At 49.0% G+C, this 19,785-nt stretch overlaps 1 protein-coding gene across 2 annotated transcripts in view; it reads left to right on the forward strand.

Moving 5' to 3' along the window:
- The window catches only part of LOC138521765 (E3 ubiquitin-protein ligase TRIM39-like), an 840,082-nt gene that overhangs the window by 196,077 nt on the left and 624,220 nt on the right, over window positions 1-19,785 (forward strand). For both annotated transcript variants that reach the window (XM_069634831.1, XM_069634832.1), the window contains exon 2: window positions 11,595-11,699. In XM_069634831.1, coding sequence (XP_069490932.1) covers window positions 11,595-11,699 — 105 coding nt within the window. The remainder of the gene's footprint in view (window positions 1-11,594; window positions 11,700-19,785) is intronic.

Consider the following 19,785-nt stretch of genomic DNA (forward strand, 5'->3'; position numbering starts at 1 on the left):
CGGTGAGGGTGGCTTACTGAAAAATAATCTAGTGCATGGACAGTTTATGGTGTTTTGGGTTTCATTACAGGCTTGGTGGTAATGGTAAAAACTAAGTGTATTTTTAATGCCCACCATTTTTAATATACAACCTGTTTTTACAGGTTGGAATTGCATGGGATATTTACATCAAGGGGTATATAGAAAATATTGCATGGGATAAATACAATACATTTAACCCATGCAGTATATTCACATATACATGTACTCTACTTTAGCCCCCAATAAGTTTAATATTGTCTGGAAAAATAGAAAATGTGGTTTTATTGGAGCCCTTGGCCTCAAAGATCAAGGTGTATGCCAATCGTTGCAATGCCTTCAAACCCATGTCCTAGCAAGCATGCGGTGGACTTGCAACCAAGTAACGCGAGTTCTAATCCTGGCTTCCCCACTTGCCCAAACGTTCTCCTGGGCAATATCTTTATCTTCGAGTGCACTCAGTTAATTTATTTGGTAACAAAGGATTTTGGAAATGTGATTTATTTTTTTTATTTTCCCCCGTCCCCTCCAATACTAAGCACCATATTAAATCAAACCAATAATTCAGACAATTGAAGTCATAGTTACAAGACCACATTAAGCCTTCGCTGTGTTTATCCGCAATGTTTTTTTTCCCCTGTGGTTTTGATGGCATGCTGCACTTCAATGAATTACTTAAGTTATTTTGGTCTGATTCAAATTAATTTGAATGGCTCGGGTTGTGTCATTCTAAGGCTGTCTGCAGCCCTGAGAACAATGGACTGTGGTGGCGCTCATTGGTACTTAAGTGGGGAGGTAGAAATATTTGTCCTGAATCCTGTGAGCGAGCAAGCAAAGCATGGATCCCTGAACCTAACAAGATTGATTGGGATGGTTTTGAACCCTGATGTGGTTTTACAATGTTCTTTTATTAAGAATTGGTCCATTTTATAGCTCATTTTCTTTGCTAAATTGAATAAAAAGCCTTAAGATTTGCAGTCTGAGGGGGGATACAATATGTAATCCAATACCTAAAATGCTGGGTCACTCGCATTATGTACACATGTGGATGCAGAAAATAATGTGCAGATCTATCATAAAAATGTGTGCACAAAATAAAGTGAAGATGCACAGTAGATACATTCATATATTTGTGCTACATCACTGACGCAGTGCCTTATAGTTTTCCACTCTGGCACTTTAAAACCACATGAAAGTAGACATTACAAAGTTTTAAGTTTGGGCTATTTGGTGTCGCTTGCGACACCTATAAGCCAAAACTATTGCATTGGAGTACAGCTCCAATGGGGAGAAATGGCATATGAGGAGGAAGGCAAAGCTTGTAGGTATTATTGGTTATTTACCCACCCATTGACTGCCAATTGCCCTCTGGCCAATCCCACAAATTCAACAACTCCTATACACACCATTTCCAAAGAAGCTACCCAGTTGTTACACTAATGGCTAGAGAACACATAGGTGACAGAAAGGTGATGGTACCAAATTTATAATTAAATGCAAAAAATGGGAATGGGTCACTAGAATGTCCCAAACACAATTTATTGACAGAATTTTTATAAAAAGGCTACACAACTAAGTCACACAATCAAAACTTTCTTATTAAAATACAAGGACAACATAATCTTCTTTGACAACTGACTGTCTTGTTTTCTATATTTGGATCAGTTTATTATAATGATCGTAGGTGATAGTAACCTTTAGTGAGTAACCTTTATCCACAATTGGATAACATATCGGTGACAAAAGGCCCTCATAAGAGAGGTGTCTTTTTCTAAAACCTTTAGTGACTTATTCTTTCTTTTGGGTTGTATCAGGGCTGTCTTCTGGACACCTAGACTCTTTGCAGGGTGTATAGTGCATACATCTTTGATTCTTCAGTGTCTTACAAGTAACAAACACATCATATTAGCATGCCTTCAACAGATGGATGCTCGATCGTTCTATCAGTGTGTTCAACTTAATTCTCAGGCGGTCTGGTGTCTCAAAATTATGATATCGGCCTCTTTAAGGCGGCGGAGCATGGAGGGGGAGTTGGTTCTCCACAAGATAATTATTGTCCGGCAGTGCATTTTTCGTTCTTGGCGCCTTCGCATGCTTGCGTCTTTCTGAGAAAGTCATGAGCATGCGAATGCACTAAGAAAGTCGGAATTCTAGCCACAAACGAAGTTAAGTATCTGAACCCTAGGAAGCTGAGATTGATGCAGCTCCGATTCATGTTTGATTAACACGTGTGCCGCCGGACAATAATCTTGTGGCGATCAAACTCCCCCCTCCATGCTCTGCCGCCTTAAAAAGGCTGATATAATAATTCTGAGACACCAGACCGCCTGAGAATTAAGTTGACCACGCAGTTTAAACTATCGAGCATCCGTCTGTGAAGCCAGTGAAGGGACAGGAGCACTGGTGAAATGAGCCCCATAGGGTGTGCCTGTTGCCACACGAGCTACTATGTTTTGCAAATGTTGCAGTCGCTGAATCAACCCCTTTCGGCTGCACCAGATAGAGGGAATTACAGTAGTCTAGCTGGGATAGCACCAAGGCTGCCACCACCAGCAGACGAAGAGGGGCTGGGATCATGGGAAGTACTTTCTTTAATACTTGAAGCTGGAAATGACCGGATTGGCAAACGCCTGCAAATTGGTTGTCCATAGAGATGCAGGCAGAACTACCTCCAAGTTTTTCATCATCTTCTCTTGATCCCCTCCAGGCTCTGACAGAGAAGGCCAAAAGGAGGACACCCGCAGTGAAGGTTTAGAGGACAGCCCGCCACCATCACCTCAGTCTTGTCTCCGTTCAATTTTAGCCAGTTGTGGATCATCCAATACCCCACGGCTGCCAGGCACCCCCGTAGGCGTGACAACACCTCAGCCTGATCCAGATCTAGGCGGATTAGGATCTGGGTGTCGTCAACTTAGAGTAGCACCTGACGCCGAAGGAGCGGATGAGACACAAAAGTACCCAGATGTAAATATTAAATAGAATCAGAGACCAGGAAGAGCCCTGTGGCACCCCACAGCTGAGATGGCAAGAAGCAGAGCGAAAGGGGGGCATGGCAAGTGTCTTGAGTGCGGTCCGCCAGGATCGAAGTGAACCAGGCTAGTACTTGCCCAGATATACTCATCTGGGAAAGACGGGACAGCAGAATGGGGTGGTCGACCAGTGTCAAATGCCGCTGACAGGTCTAATAAGATCAGGGCACCCACACCACCTGTGTCCACCAGCCTGGCCATATCATCCTGGACTGAAAACAAAACAATCTGTGGCCCTGCCAGGTCTAAAGCCAGACTGAGCAGGGTCGAGGAGGTGAGAGGATTCAAGAAACGTGGAGAGTAGAGGTGACACCAGGGACTCCAAAAGCTACGGGAGGAAGGGGAGGAGAGAAATGGGGCGAAAGTTAGACAACATAAAAGGGTCCAGTGATTGCTTTTTCAGGAGAGGGATAACCCTAGCCGCTTTAAGCTCAGGCAGACCCAGCCCTGACTGACGAGTCATTAATAGTGAATGTGATCTCCGTCAGGAGGTCGGGGGGAGATCTTTTTCATGATCTTCAGTGCGACTGCATCTGACGGGGGAGCATGACCTAATTTTTTGAATGGCGGCTAGCAACGTCTCTTCAGAGACCCTTGGGAAGGACGACCAACTCCTAGGGCCAACTGGGCTCACAGTTTCAGATATAATATTCTCACTAGTTAAAGGGGTAATTGATCCCATAGAGATGGGTAGTTAATGGCAATATGGCTGTGCCTGGCAAGTGCCTTTTCCATTCCTACGCAGAAGCCCCAACTGTGTGCATTGCCGATGCTTTTTTTTTTTTTTGCTAGTAGCCAGTGTAAGGTTCTCAGTGCTGGTGTGATGTGTTTCTTTAGTCTGAAGAGTGATCTTGCTGCTGCATTCTGTATTCGCTGTAGTTTTTTGTTGTGGTAATGCAGCATGCCACGCTAGATGCTGGTAGTCTAGTCTTGACATGATGATGGTGGTGAGGAAAAGTAGAAAGTTTGTGCGTAAGTGGAAGCAGCATTCGTTTAGGACTGCATTGATTTGTGGTTCCAGTGTTGGGTTGTATTCTTAGATTTGTAACTTCTTTTGAAGGTTCATCAGTTTCCCTTTCAGTAGGATATATATATTTCTGAGGCTTGTGGAATCTGCTTGGATCACATGTTGTGCACAGGCTGACATCTAGTGGAAGCTGCCGAGTATTACAGTTGTTGTTTTCTAAACTCGAAAAGGGACGTCGACAGGGTGTGCCAGTAATACCATCCCTAGTGACATCCACTGTACCCATGAAACCTCACGTGTCGAGGTCCCTCGGATTGTTTTTTCAGCTATGCTAAACGGACACGTATAGCGGAGTTCCTTTCGGCGATAAGCCATTGACTTTGTATGATTAAGAGAGTTTTTCTTTCTATATTTTTGGACTGCCGTAACACCACACAGAGGAAAGGGAAAGAATACTGCCCGTCGTAGACCATCGCGACTGACCGTACTGCCTTGGAAGGCCGCCCCGGGCCTCGGCCCAGACAGTAGGGAGAGAGGGGGAGAGGCCATTTTTTTAGGCCATTTTAGAATGCATATTCTCCCCTTCCTACACTTTGTTCGCCCAGCTGCCATTTCCATAACCCATAATTATGGTAAATACTCAATTTAAGTTTTGCCTTAAGTGTAACCGTAAATTCCCCTGGGTAGACAAACACTTAGTTTGCAATTTGTCTCCCGAGAGACCACGTTGAAACGTCTTGTTGAGCTTGCAGGTTCTTTAAACCTAAGACGTTGAAGGACTGTTCAACAAAACGCTGGGCCCACTACTCCTGGCAACTCGAGGCCATGGAAGTAGAGGGAGCCTTCAGCGATGGCAGCAACGCCGTACTTTCGGATGGCGAGGGCACTGGAGTAACTTGGCTACTCAAGCACATTCCCCCGACCCCATAGGACAGGCCAGCGGCCATGTTTTGGTGACAACACCCGGCGGCGGAAGCACGACAAAAGCACACACCACCAAGCACATAAGCCCCATTCGACATTCAACAAATGAGTCGGATACTCGACAACGTTCGACACCCTGTGTATGGTCCAGAGTCCTGGTACTCTGGGCAATCTCGTTCAAGATCGCCACACAACATGGTTCAGACGTCGAAAGACTGCAATGGTGTCGCAGGAAAAACACCTTCCGAAGGCCGTTCGTCCGCAGACTAAGCCTCTGCCCCCACACTCCAAGTTCAACGTTCTTCATCTGGTAAGACGTCCGGCCCCAAAAAGTCTGTTGCACTCGCCTCTGGCCCCAGGGTGGGGAAAAACACCATAAAAATATCCTCCACGACCCCTCATAGGGACAAGAGTCCTACTAGGGACAGGTTTTCACAAAAGGGAATGTTGTCCAAGTCCATAGAGAAACCTAAGGACTCTAGGCCAAAGCTTATACCTCCTACTAATGAAGATATGGGTATTCCCAACATTTTAATCCCAAATTCAAAGGAATGGTCTTCGCAAGATATCAATAAAGTTATGCAAAGAATGACCTTTATGGTAAATTTCTTTAGAAAAATCCAGATCACCTTCAAAGTTTTCAATCCACTCCTCCGACCTCCGCCCCTTCTGGCTCTCAACCCCCTGCTAAGAGGGCTTGCTCTGATGTCCCTGCGCAGGGCAGAATTATAGATCTGTATGACCCTCAAATAGATCCAGAAGACAAGAAGGCTTTCATTTGTGTAAACTTCTGACCCTCAACTAATTGATGAGGACACAAACTAACTTTATTATGGGGACGGTGAGGACCCAGAAGCAGACCAGGAGGCGAACATGTATGCCTTACATTCTCCTATTAATCAGGACCCTCCAGTGGTAGATTCCCCTGTAGACCATCAACCCCTCCTCAACGAAGTCTTAGCCAAAGCGGCGGAACACTTCCGTATTGATACACAGGAGGTACAGGAAGACAGACTTCACTGAGCAATTATTGGAATACAAAAAGACAGTAGGGCAGTTTATCTCACTGCTAAAATTGGTGCAACGTAGAATTCAACCTTCTTTGGAGGCATCTAATGTCACACGGGCCGTTAACCTGCGTGTGGAAAACCTGTTCAGGCCTGCACCTTCAGACCCCTTCTACCTAAGAGGCCAGTTAAAACCAGACTCTTTGGTTGTTAGCACCACAAGAAAGAAAGCAGGCACACCCCTTGCTTCCTCCGAGGCTCCATCGGATAATGAGAGCAAGATGTATGCAATGGGCAGAAAAGTTGCTTCTTCTGCAGCCTACCAAGCGAGAATTGCTAACAATGCTACACTTTTGGCAAGTTAAAACTGCCATAAGTGGGAGGAGGTTTCCGCGTTACTCATCGGCACCTGAGCCACTTAAATCTCAACTAGCTCAGGTGGCAGCAGACCGAAGAGCTGTATCTACTTGTCTCCTCAAGTCAACTTTCAACGCGGCTGACAATGCAGGGCGAGTCATTGCAGAGGGCACTATTATAAAGAGGCACGCATGGCTTTGTCAGTCAGGCTTCAGGCCAGAAACACAGGCCACCCTAATAAATATGCCAGTGGAACCTGATGGGCTCTTTGGCAAAGCTGTAGAAGACTCACTTAAGACAGCAAAGGCTGAGTATGACACTCTAAAATCTTTAGGTCAGCACACAAACAAGCCCACGGGGCAAAGAGGTAAGTCATTTTTGCCGCTTTAGGGGGCCAAAATTCTCAGAGGGTATCAGGATACGGCCAAGGTTCCTATGGCAACAACCAAGGATAAGCCTTTCAAAGCTATCCACAACGTAGAGGTCATGGTAATCTGGGCAGGGGCCCAGCTCGAGGTGGCACCCCTTCTCGGAGCAAGTGGCATTCCGCTCCAGATACCCTCCCATGCATCTCCAGTAGCAGGACACATTTCCAACTTCACCCACGCATGGGAGGGTATCACTTTGGACAGATGAGTGCTGTCCACGGTAGCAGGGGGCTACTGCATAGAACTACTTCAATGTCCTTGCAAACCCCCCCCCCCCGCCAAGACAAAAAGTCCACTCGGAGAAACATCAACGGATCCTTCTAGAAGAAAAAGTATGTCAAGCCACAAAAGTTCTGCATGACTACGCTACAAGAGGTAATACCGCTTCTAAAAAAGGGATTACATGGCAACATTGGATATGAAAGATGCCTATTTTCATATTTCAATGTTCCCAGCGCACAGAAGATTCTTGCGTTTCAAGATGGCGAACCAGCACTACCAATTCAAGGTGCTGCCCTTCGAAATAGCCTTGGCTCCAAGTGTATTCACCAAGGTACTGGCAGTGGTGGTAGCGCGCACCTGCGCAGGGAGGCAATCCCTGTGTACCCTTACTTGGACGACTGGCTCATAACAGGGGAATCACCTCTGATTTGCAGACAAAATATGCAAACAATTATCAACCTCATCTTTCAATTGGGCTTCTCAATCAATGAGAAAAAAAATCAAGCCTGGTGCCAAGCTCCTCCAAATAGTTCCTAGGAGCTATCCTAAACACAGAGGAAGGATTGGTCTTTTCCCTCAGAGGAGAGAATAAGACATTTGTTACTGCAAATACCACACTATCAGGCCGGCTGCCAGATAAGGGTGCGCAAAGCGGTGCGTTTAATAGTCATGATGGCATCTTGCATATGCCTGGTTTCTCACGCACACCTATGTGTGCTTCCCGCACAGGATTGGTTGGCGAAACAATGGTCTCAGGCAAGCGGTCAGTGGGACGATCTAGTGGTCATTTCGCCAACACTGGTACAAAATCTTTGCTGGTGGACTAGAGAAAATCTGACAAAGGGGGAAACCCTGCTACGACCCACAGATACAGGCAGTGGTCACAACGGACGCCTCTCTGACAGGGTGGGGGGCTCGCTACCTTCACCACACAGCTCAGGGTCTGTGGTCTCAGAACCACATCAATGTGCTGGAACTTCTGACATTATTGAAAGCCTTCCAGGTGTTCAAACCCATTTTAACCATCCTGTCGGTGCAGATCCTGACGGACAGCACCACAGTGATGTTTTATATCAACAAACGGGGGGCGGGGGGGAACACGCTCTCCAAATCTATCCAGACTGGCACAGAAAATCTGGAAATGGGCACTCAGACGGAAAAAGTTCCTGTCATGACAACTTGTTCCAGGGGAACTCGACGCTCTAGCAGACTCGTTGAGCAGATATCCCCTAACTGAGGAACACCAGTGGCGTCTACACAAAGGTCGCAGAACACCTCTTCTCTCAATGGGGTTCCCCAACTATAGACTTATTCGCCACAAGTGAAAATTGTCAATTCCCAGACTTCGCGTCCAGGTTCCCCCAGCCAGGCTCCAAGGGGAACGCCCTATGGATGAACTGGTCAGGGAAGTTTGCATACGCTCCCCCCCCCCCCAACTCCTCTCATGAGGAAGGTGGTTAACAAGTTACACAAGGAACCGATGACTCTGATCCTTGTTGCTCCTATGTGGACAAGACAACCATGGTATCCACATCTGCGCAGACTGGCGATGTGCAATCCCATCAAACTCCCATGCCAGTACAACCTACTCCCCTAGCATGGAGGACTAACAGTGCACCCAGAGCCACGCTCTATGAACTTGGCAGCATGGCTCCTGACGTCCTAGAGTTCGGACATCTCAATCTACCACAGAGATGTATGGGTATCTTGAAGGAATCAAGAAAACCGAACACTAGGCACTGATACTATGATAAATGGAAATGATTCGTAATTTGGTGCCAGAATAAGCAAATCAACCCCATTTATTGTACTTCTTCCAACAGTCTAACCTATATGATCCACTTACTAGATGCAGGGTTAGTGTTTAACTCCCTAAAAGTACACCTGGTGGCTTTATCAGCCTACACCACTTCCCATGACAAGGTCTAATGGTGGAAGGTACCAGTCATCAAAGCATTTATGGAAGGGGTGAAGAGACTCCACCCTCCAATTTCTAACCCACCGCAAGGTTGGGACCTTAATGTGGTACTCGCTAAGCTCATGAGACTCCCCTTTGAGTCTATGCACAACTAGTTTCAAACGCCTGACTTTGCCTTCTTAGTAGCCATCACTTCCAAAAGAAGGGTCCTTGAAATCCAAGCTCTCAGTGCAGGATCCTTTCTTTACTATACAGAAGGACAAACTGGTTTTATGCACTCACCCTAGGTTCTCGCCTAAATTCATCTCCAAATTCCATGTAAACTAGTCTATTGAGCTACCGGCTTTCTTCTAGGAACCCAAAAGCTCTGCGGAGGTAAAACTCCACACACTAGATGTGAGGAGGGCAGTCCTCTACTACGTAGACGAGACCAGACCGCTAAGAAAGGCAGATCAACAGTTTGTCTCCATAGCGCCAGGCAGAGAAGGAGATTGCATCTCTAAGAATGCCATCTCTAGGTGGATAGTCAGATGTATCCAACTGTGCTATTCCCTAATCAAATAAGACACTGGCCCTCATTACAACACCGGCGCTAAACCATGGCGCTATTGGCACCATGGTTGGTGCCGGTGTTTTAACGAGTCCGCCATGGTGAAATGGGGAAATACCGCCCCATTCCAAGGTTGGCGTGGCGGTATTTCCCCATTTCCCCATGGCCCTTCCCATTCCCATTTTTGCCCCATAGGGCTCAATGGGAATGGGGAAGGCGGCAATTACGGTACCGCAAATTGCGGTACCATAATTGCCTGCAAGGTCCCTTTGCGGGTCCCTACTTTAATGGCTGGTCCAGACCAGCCGTTCAGGTCGGGTCCCGCAAAGGGACCTCGTAGTAAGGCGCTAAGTGGTTAACGGCGCCACAGCCTTTTATGGCGCCGTTAACCACTTAGCGCCTGGGTCGTAATGAGGCCCACTGCCTTTTACACCAAGCGCCCACTCCACAAGAGGTACTGGAGCCACTCTGGCTTTCATTGCAAATGTCCCCTTAGACAGTATTTGCAAAGCAGCTACATGGAGCTCTATACATATTTTCACTCGGCACTACTGCATTGACACTCATTCCAAGACAGATACACAAGTGGGACAATCGGTTCTAAGACATTCATTCGCTCATGAACCTTCTCACATCCCACCTGCTTATTCCACTGCTCGCTAATCTATGCACAGCATGTGATCTAAGCAGATTCCACAAGCCTCAGAAGAGATACATTACTCACTGTAATCGTATTTCTGATGCTTGTATCTGCTTAGATTCACATGCGACCCACCCTTCCTCCCCTCGGAGAGAAGGCGCATGGATGCTTATGAGCTTGTCTGATACGTATCTGCTTGGCTACAACTATACTCATGCTACACCTCATGTCAGAAAAATAACAATCCGAGGGACCTCGACGCGTGAGGGAATCCTGGTTACAGTGGACATCACACTGGGGATAGTATTACTGGCACGCCCTGTCGATGTCCCTTTTTGAGTTTCAAAAACAACTGTAGTACTCTGCAGCTTCCACTAGATGTCGGCCTATGCACAGCATGTGAATCGAAACAGTTACAAGCAACAGAAATACGATTACGGTGACTAATGTAATTATATAAACATTTTTTTTAAGGAAAACACATGTACACAGTGGGTTGTAACACTACAAAAAACCCTCTGAAAAAAACATGTCACAGAATTTCCCTTGCACACATGACCAAACCACCTAGAAAAACAGTCTTTATTTAATCATAAAACGTGCAACCAACAATGCATAACAGCATTTAAGGGCAGGCATAGATGACAAGCCTCGATTTATGGCACACAAGTAATAGAACGCTCACCCCCTTAGGGTGGAAATCCACACGCGTTACGCTTGAAAACACCAAGCTTCCTCAAAACAAAACAGAAATTCTGGTACAATACAAATACCTTGTGTGTAGCAGGTATAAAAATATAGTATGAGTATGTTGTAGTCTTAAAGACAGAAAAGTGCAAAAATAAGTTATAATTGGTGAAGGGGACCCAGTGATAGTAGTGTGCAAGACCAGAGCTCGTAGTGAAAGAAGCAGAAAATGAAAGACAGATGGTAATATTCAAAGTACAAAATTCTGGGTAAAATTGTGGTAAACAATAGATCAATCAAAAACAGAATTTTGTATTATTCAATCAGTACCCTCTGAAACTTGTTCTGTCACTCGTTTTTAGTGATGAAGAACGGTGTGTTTTATTCACTTGGTTCAGATGTATTTCTTTGGTCCATCGTCCCTCCTTCTATAGTTGGAGTGTTTATGGATGGCTGGTTGTTGAGATGTTTATATATTGGGAGGCAGCACAACAATGTTTTGGTCCGTTTCTTTCGTAAAGGGCTTTCTTACAGGAATGTGTTTAATGTAGTATTTCTTGGTGCGTGTTGGTTCCGTGGCAAGGTGGGTTGAAATGATTGGTCTGTTTTGTTCTTTTATGGCTGCTTTTTGTTCGTCAGTCTTTCCTGGTGCATGGCATTTTGTTGATTTATTGTTACTGCAGGGTAGGGTACCAGAGGGGCGCAGTATCACCGGGTTTGGAGGTCGTTGGACTGGATACTGCAGTGGGGAGGATATCGCAGGGAGTGTTACTGCAGTATTGCAGGTGTAAGTCAAACCACAACTGTGGAACCAAGCAATTTACATCTATTTCTTTTCTGTTCCTAGGAATGTCAAAAGTCTAGTCTTTCAGAAAACAACTTGGCAGTTGTGAAGTTAGCGGCAGATGTGAAGTTAGCAGCAGTAAAAGTGGAGCGGAAAGTTTCGACAGAGGTAAGTGAGGTGGGACTCCTCGTAATTGGGGAAACTGCACATGGAAGCAAAAGGGCTTTCTCTCTTAGCTTTGAAGGATTCAACGGTACAACTAGAAGACGGCCCGGTAGATGTCAGGGGTACGGAGGGGTATTGCAATGTCAAAATGCATGTAGTTGGTGCATCACCTGAATTTTGACTGTTAAATGAATTGACATCCTTGAAGATTAGGAACTATTAGTATCTGGCAAGGGGGGGGGAGGGGCAGGGTTGTGGCGAACCCTCCCAGCCAATGGGGAGGCTTGGAACAGGGTCTTTACAACACAGGGAAAGACCCTGCTCCGAGCCTCTGCTATCTTCCCTCACCAGGAATTGGTTAAGTGCGCTCCCCGCAAACCCCTCCACACCCCACTTTTCCTCATATTTAAGCCCCCGCTTACCTTGTGCAGCATGGTCGGTCGCTGGCACCGGGAACTGTAGTGTTCCCGTCGCATCTCCAACTCGCAAATGGCTGCCATGGAATGGGAGAAGTGACTATGTGTAGTCTCTTATCCCTATCCATGGCAGCCATTTTATTTGTTTTTGCCTCTAATTGAGAAACTGTTTACATTCCTTTTCTCAATTCAAACATACTATTGGTACCCCGGTACAATTGGCAATAGAACCCGGGGCTACTAATGGCAATAGAACCCGAGATGTGGGGCATTACTGGTCTGGTAATGCCCCTGGGGTTACGTTAAGCCCTCCCGTCGCACAGGCTTGTAACTGATGCCACGTAGCATTACCAGACAGGTAATGCCCACCCTCTGCTTGGACGGTTATCACTTAGGAACAGTTTGCAACGTATGGAGATACTGTCACCGACAATTCTCCTCCTTGTACACAATATTTTTTTTAATTCAATTTTTATTGGTTTTTCACATTGGGTACATGCCCATAATGACTTCAAAACTTAATAGAAACGCAAGGCTCTAACGCTTTTCACCCCCCCTCTCTACCCTCCCCTTCTCGGGAACTCAGAGTCCGCAATTTGTGATTCTTCTCTTTGGGCAGCACCAGCCAGGCCCGGGGCCAACTATGTATAATCGACTCTCCAGATTCCCATGCATAGGGATCCATGCACAAGGTAGTTATGGGCCGGGTGGAGGCGTCCAGTTACCCTGGAGACTTGTTCTCTGAGTTGACAAACACCTCCATGAAATGCAGCCAGTCGGTTTCAATCTGTACACTAGAGCCATGTATTGCGGCCGTTAGTTTGTCCATGAAGTAAATGTCCTTGGCCACTGTCACCCATTCCCTCTTCGTTGGAAGTGTTTGTCTTTTCCAGGTCCTGGCCCAAGCCGCTCTAGCAGCCAGCAATAGGGCGTGTGTCAAGGCCGGTACCTTTTCCCAGTGCTCATCTCTATGTTGCAGGCCAAAAATCACCAGTATGGGGTCCAACGGGTAGTCCCCTTCTCCCGCATCCCTGATCCAACTAAGCACCTCGGACCAATAAGTCTGGACTTTGTGACAGGTCCACCACATATGCCAGTAATTGGCTTTTTCCCCACACCCATGCCAGCACACTGGGGCTGCGTCTGGGAACATCCTGGAAAGAGTAATCGGGTCGTACTGCCACCTGTGGAGAAGCTTGTCCGCGTGGGACTTATATTGGCATGAAATCGACGTCTTGAAGGCCCTAGTGCAGAGTTTCCCCCAGAGACCATCCCCTATGGTGCAGCCTAGATTCCTCTCCCATTTTCTTCTGAGGCTCCCAGTGGTTCCCTCTCGGGGAGCCAGGAGGGCTGGGTACAGGAGTGAGATGAGGCCCTTCATTTCCGAATGGGAGTCCAGTATCTTTTCCACTGGGGTGAGCCCCCTCTGTAAGCATTCCTTCAGTTTTGGGGTCATTAGAATGCCCTTGAGTCTAAGGTATAGGAGTGGTGAAAGTTTGCCGATACCCAGCGCCTCCTCTAGTTCCTGGATCGGTATGAAGGAGTTAACCCTCACCAGTTGGCCAACCCTACAAAGCCCCGCTTCGAACCAGGACTGGTAATGTTCGTGTCCCGGAATCTCTTCCAGTACCGGTGTGGACCATATGTGACTGAGTGGGGAGGGCCATGTGGTGACTCCATCCTTCTGTCCCTTCCCTGCTAGTGCCTTCCACTTAGTTCCCATAATGGGGTGGTCTTTAATTCTTCTCGGAAGTTTCTTAAGTGGGACCCACAACCATTCACCCACCGTAACTGGGCTCAGGAAGGAGTTTTCAATGTAGACCCTCTGTTTGTTGGGGTCTTCTCTAAGGTGGGGGGCCAAAACCCTGAGCTGGGCGGCCCTGTGGTACGTGTCGAGATCTGGGAGGGCCACACCTCCTCTTTCTTTGGGAAGGGTGAGGGTCTCATACCCTATTCTGGGCTTCTGGCCTTGCCATATAAACTTCAGTATGCGCCTCTTGGCCTCTCCGAGGTATGCCACCGGGGCCTCCAGTGGGAGCATCTGGAAGAGGTAGAGCACTCTGGGGAGCAGGTTCATTTTTATCGCATTTATTCTACCCATCCATGAGATTTGTCCCTTCCCCCCAACCCTCCATCTCCCTGAACAATTTCTCAAACAGAGGGGGGTAGTTTGCCAGGCTCAAGTCCTCATTGGGTCTTACAATGTTGATCCCCAGGTATTTTATCCCATCGACGCAGACCTGAAGGCCCAAAGGGGGCAATTCAGGTAAGCACCTATCGGCACCCGAGGCAAATGGGAAGATCATGGACTTGCCGACATTAACTTTAAAACCTGATAACCTGCCAAACTGGTCGATGATCTGAAGGGCCGCCGGGACTGAACGCGTGGGTTCCCTCAGGTGGAGCAGGATGTCGTCCGCGAACAGGCCGAGTTTAAAGGTACGGTCTCCCACCACTATGCCCTGCACCATGGGAGAACCTCTGAGGCATTCTGAGAGAATCTCCATGGTCATGGCAAAGAGAAGGGGTGGGGGGAAGGGGGCAGCCCTGCCTCGGAGGCCAAAAATGCGAGACAGGCGACCATTGACAGTCACTCTGGCCGAAGGTGACATATATAGGGCTTTGACGGCCCGTCTGATCCCCATTCCAAAGCCCAGCTTTTCTAGGACACCATGTAGGAACCCCCAGTCGACCCGATCAAATGCTTTCTCGGCATCTATGGACACAAGGACTGGGTTCTCACCCATCAGAGCCGCGACCCGCATGAGATGCAGACTTTTACGCAGGGTGTCGGCTCCCTGTCTTCTCTGTATAAACCCCACCTGGTCTGAGTGAATTAGGTTCGGCATATGGCCGTCCAGCCTTGTGGCAATAATTCTCGAACAGCTTCGCGTCCACGTTAAGGAGGGAGATGGGTCTATAGGAGCGGCAGTCCGTAGGGTCCTTCCCCCTCCTTCGGGATCACCGTGATTAGTGCCTTGTCAAATGACGGTGGTGCCTTCCCTGTCTGCATTATGTTCGAAAATAGACCCGCTAGGAAGACCGCCAGTAAACCCGAGAAAGCCTTGTAGAAGCCTGCAGTGAATCCATCCTCCCCCGGGGCCCTACCCAGCATCAGCCCTGAAATTGCTTTCAGCACCTCCTCCTCTGTTATTGGGGCATCTAGGGCCGCAGATTCCAGCATTCCAAGGGTCGGAAGTGAGACCCCTTTGGGGTATGTCTCCCGTGCTTCCCTCTCCACTACCCCCTCTCTTCCATATAGGGTCTCGTAAAAACTAGTGAATTTCTCTGCTATGCCTTCCGGATCCGTACATTCCCCCTCTACATCATCCCCGATTTGTTGGACCCACCTGTCTGCTCTCTGACCTCTGAGTTTGGCCGCCAGCATAGCATCGGCCTTGTCCCCCTTCTCGTAGTACCTCTGACGCAGGTGTTGGAGGCCCGCTACTATTTTGCCCAATTCTAGATCCCTGAGTTCCTGTATCTTTTCCCTCGCCAGGCCTAGGTCCCTCTCTTTTTCTGCTTCCCCCTTCCCCTCAGATCTTTCTAGGGAGAGTATATCTGACCTCAACCTGTGAGCTAGAAGGGTCCTTTTTTCTTTTTCCTTGGAGGCTCCTTCACTTATCAGCCTACCCTTCCAAGTTGCCTTCGCCGCCTCCCATACGATATCCCAATCCACTTCGCCTGTGTCATTTAGCTAGAAGTATTCTCCGATAGCCGAGGACATTCTTCTCTAAAGACTGCGTCCCTGAGCAGGAAGTCGTTGCATTTCCACAAAGATTCCCTGGCCTTTAAGCCAGAGATACTTAGGTCCGACCAGACGTATCATGGTCTGACCAACGGACAGGGCGAATATCACACGCGTCTATTCTACACATGAACTGGTGACCTGTGAACAGATAATCTATTCTTGTCCTTGTCCCATGGGCTGCTGAGTAAAAGGTGTACCCCTTTGCTCTTGGGTGACGTTCCCTCCAAATGTCCACAAGTCCCCTTTCCCACATCAGGTCTCTGAGCCCCCATTCCGGGCCTCTCCCCACGCCGCCTGGTTGGGTGGCCCCCCGCTATAGTCTAAATCCCGGTCCGCCCACATGTTGAGGTCCCTACCCAGTACCAGCAGACATCACCTCTCCCATGGCCTCGTGGATGAATTCCTTCTGGCCTACATTGGGGCAGTAAATGGATACCAAGGAGACTCTGGAGTTGTGGAGATTACCGGATACCATCAGGACCCTCCCATCCTCTCTCTCCCAATGGGAAACCTCTGTTAGTTTTTGATGCCTGTGGATCAGGATCCCAACCACCGCCTTTTTATTGGCGCTGGACGCCCAAAATACCTGGCCCACATGCGATCCGGGGATGGCCCTCTCCTCACCCTTCACCAATCTGGTCTCCTGCACAAAGAGGATGTCTGTCCCCGCGTTCTTAATTTCTCGCCCCAGAAGAGAGCGCTTAATTGGGGAGTTAAGCCCTTTGACGTTGAGTGAGCCAATTCTGATCATCTCGATCCGGCCCTTTCTCTCGTGGTCTGCCATTACTCCCAAGCATGGTGTTCATCGGCTTCCCGATTCGGCGGGAGCTGCCCTGTCTCCTGTTATGGCTGGATCCGAGGAGATCCCGAGAGTTCCTTCCTCCCCTAGCCCGTTTTCCCCCCTGCCCCCCGTTTCTGACGCCTGCCAACGGGCAAGCCGCCAAAGCCAAAACATGATTGTGTCCCGCAGTTCTCTTGGTCAAACGAAAATCCTGTCCCCGGCCGGGGTTGTGCCACAAGGGACCTGATGTATCCCAGGAGTTCATAGTCGTTTCATTAGTCTCCTTCAGCCTCTGATGGTGGGGTGTTGGGTTTTTTAAATTTCCTCCTGCCCTTTGTTTTCTTCTTTGTCGACCAGGGACCCAACGGTCCCCTCTCCATTTCCGGTCTGGGCTGAGTTCCCGCTCCTTCTCTCTCCTCCAGAGGGTCTCCCTTGAGCGCCTGTAAAACTTGCATAGCCTCCTTACTACTGATCACCCTGTATTCCACCCCCGCCCGTTTGAAGGAAAGGGCGAACGGGAAGGACATCTGTATCTCATGTCCTGGCTTGTCAGCCATTGTGATTGGACGGCACTCTCTCCTACGGGTGAGCGTGAGGGTTGAAAGGTCCTGATAAATCTTAATGGTGTCCCCTTCAAAGATGAAGCTCCCCAGCCTCTTTGCCTTCTCCAGTACTTCCATTTTCTCCCTGTAGCGGAGAAACCTCACCACGATGGATCTTGGGCCTCCCCCTGCACCGCCTCCACCTCGGTGCGCCCTTTCCAGCTGGACCTCTTTGCCCCCCTCCAGTGCGAAGAGTTGATTGATTAGGCCCTGGACTTTTCTCCCCACATCCGCGGGCGTCTCCCCTCCCTCCTGAGACACCCCCATAATGCGCAGGTTGTTTCGACGTTCCCTGTTCTCTAGATCGTCCATCTTAAGGATCATGTCCTCTTCTCTCTTTTCCAAGTCTGTTAACCTGGCCTCATATTTCATGTCGAGGAGGTACGCCTGTAGATGGTTGTTTTCCATCCCCTCCATTTTTTCTTCCAGGGTGTCCACTCTCCCCTTGAGGTCTACAATGGAGGCTTGTATGTCTGTGCGGAGCGCCCTGATCTCCTGGAGGATATCCTTGAGGTCATCCCTGGTCAGTGCTGTCCGGGGGCGGGGGGGGTCCCCCACAGCCGGCATGATGACCCCGGGGCCCTCGGGCTGGGTTGGGGACTGGCGGCGAAACCGCTGGAGAGAACTGATAGTGCCGGAGAGTGGGGTCTGCTCCAGGATCAGGGGTAAGGCGGGCAGTTCTAGAAGCTCAGGTCGGGGATCACGGCCCCTTTTTGTTGTAGGGTGCTGCGGCCACAATGCCAATGCCAACCTGCTTTCCCCCCTTCGGCTCCTCACCTAGTATCGGCGGCTGATTTTGGGCCGAGCCCCTCCATGGGGCCCGAAAGCAGCGGGAGCGAGGTCCCTCACGTGTGCGGCCCTCTGGGCCCAACTTTCTCTGGTTCCTCTGTGGTCCAGGCACCCAGGCTTTCACGCGGGGCGCGGCCGAGGAGCGCCTGGATCGGCGCGGGGCAGTCCCGTCCCCTCTGACCAGGGACGGGTCCGGAGCGGCCTCGTCTTTCTGCCCCCTGCGTTCTGGTAGCTGGCCCCTAGTGTCTCGCTCCGGGCTGTGGATGAGGGGGTGCCTCCCCCAGCGCCCCGGCTTCCCTGATATTGTGGTGATTGTAGGGGGGGTAATTCCCGCCCCGCTGGTGGTTCCCGTGTGCCTCCAAGGGGCCCACTCGGCGAAAGCTCGGAGGTAACTCCCGCGCTGTAGGCGCCGCTCGCGTTCGGCTGGCTGTGTCTTTCCCGCTCCCAGCGACTCTCTCCGTGTTTGCGCCTAGGGAGGCTGGCGTCTCAGGCTGCTGGGCGAGTGGGGCTTCCCACTTAATTCGGGGACAGTGGTCTCCTCTGGGGCTGCTTTCAAATCCCGGTCGGGGATCCTCGAAGCACACTAGGCCCTGCGGTGCTGACGGACCACGAGCTCACAGGTCCGTCATGTTCCGCGCCCCCTGGCGGTCTCCTTGTACACAATTTATTAAACTATAGTGCACTGCATGGAGCCTAGTCGGTCCATAACCACTAGAAACTGCTCTTTACTTGCTTGAGCAGTGAAAGTGAGATATTGAGTTGTCACATGATCTATTTATATATGTAAAGTAGAAGCTACCAAGGAAAATCAGTTTGTAGGCAGGGATCCCTGTGATGCAAACTGTTCAGGGCTACTCTGTGCAGCCAGCGCCTTAACAAGGGCCAGGTACTTCTATTATCAGTAGCTCATTTTCTTATGTGTTGGTGTGTAAGGGATTGGAAATGGGTTTTCTTGTGTTCTGGCAATGGCATAGTTATCTGAGCGCAGGATCTCCGTCACAGAACAGACAGGCTAATCTGCATGCGCGGGAGAGATGTCAGAAGGTGAGCCAAATGATGACTAGATGTGCAGCAGCTTTTCACCAACCCGGGTCTTCTGACGTGAGTGACCAGCAGGCGCAGAGAGAAATTGATAAGGAGATTCGAAAACTACGAACACGCTCGCAATGAACGTTAGCCTGACAAGTTCTCCAGGAGACTAATAAATCTAGTGGGAGACCAGGTGGAAAAACCTAATACCTACCTTCCCACCAGAAGATGTTTACATATGCAGGTCTCAAGGAGGCACTAAACACATACTTATACTCACAGCGTAGCACTGACCATGAAAGACCTACATTCAACACAGCATAGTGGGCGAATCCACTGACACCTTTGCGACTCGTCTCCGTAAATTAGTGGCTCACTGTGAATTGCACAAATGAAGAGGCGATCAGACTAAGGAACATTGGAGGATGTTTGTCATAATTTAGGAAGAAGCTACTCTGAGAGCCGCTCCCCCTCACTGCCATACTGCAAATGGCCAGGAAAGCATCCAGAGCGGACACGCAAGCCTCACAAATTGAAACCTACAAGACCTCTGGGAGAGAACAGATATACCAAGTCTCGCAAGCGACTCGGAGCAAGTACGCAAGTAGTAATACGTCGCAGGGACCTGTTTCACCTGGGAGATGCTATCGATGTGGCTTCCGATTCTCTCATCGAAGGTGTGAAGTGTCCCGCCTTTGGACATGTGAGAAACGAGAAGTTG

This window comes from Ambystoma mexicanum, chromosome 13, assembly GCF_040938575.1.
Source record: "Ambystoma mexicanum isolate Mex_15411 chromosome 13, UKY_AmexF1_1, whole genome shotgun sequence".
Classification (NCBI taxonomy): domain Eukaryota; kingdom Metazoa; phylum Chordata; class Amphibia; order Caudata; family Ambystomatidae; genus Ambystoma; species Ambystoma mexicanum.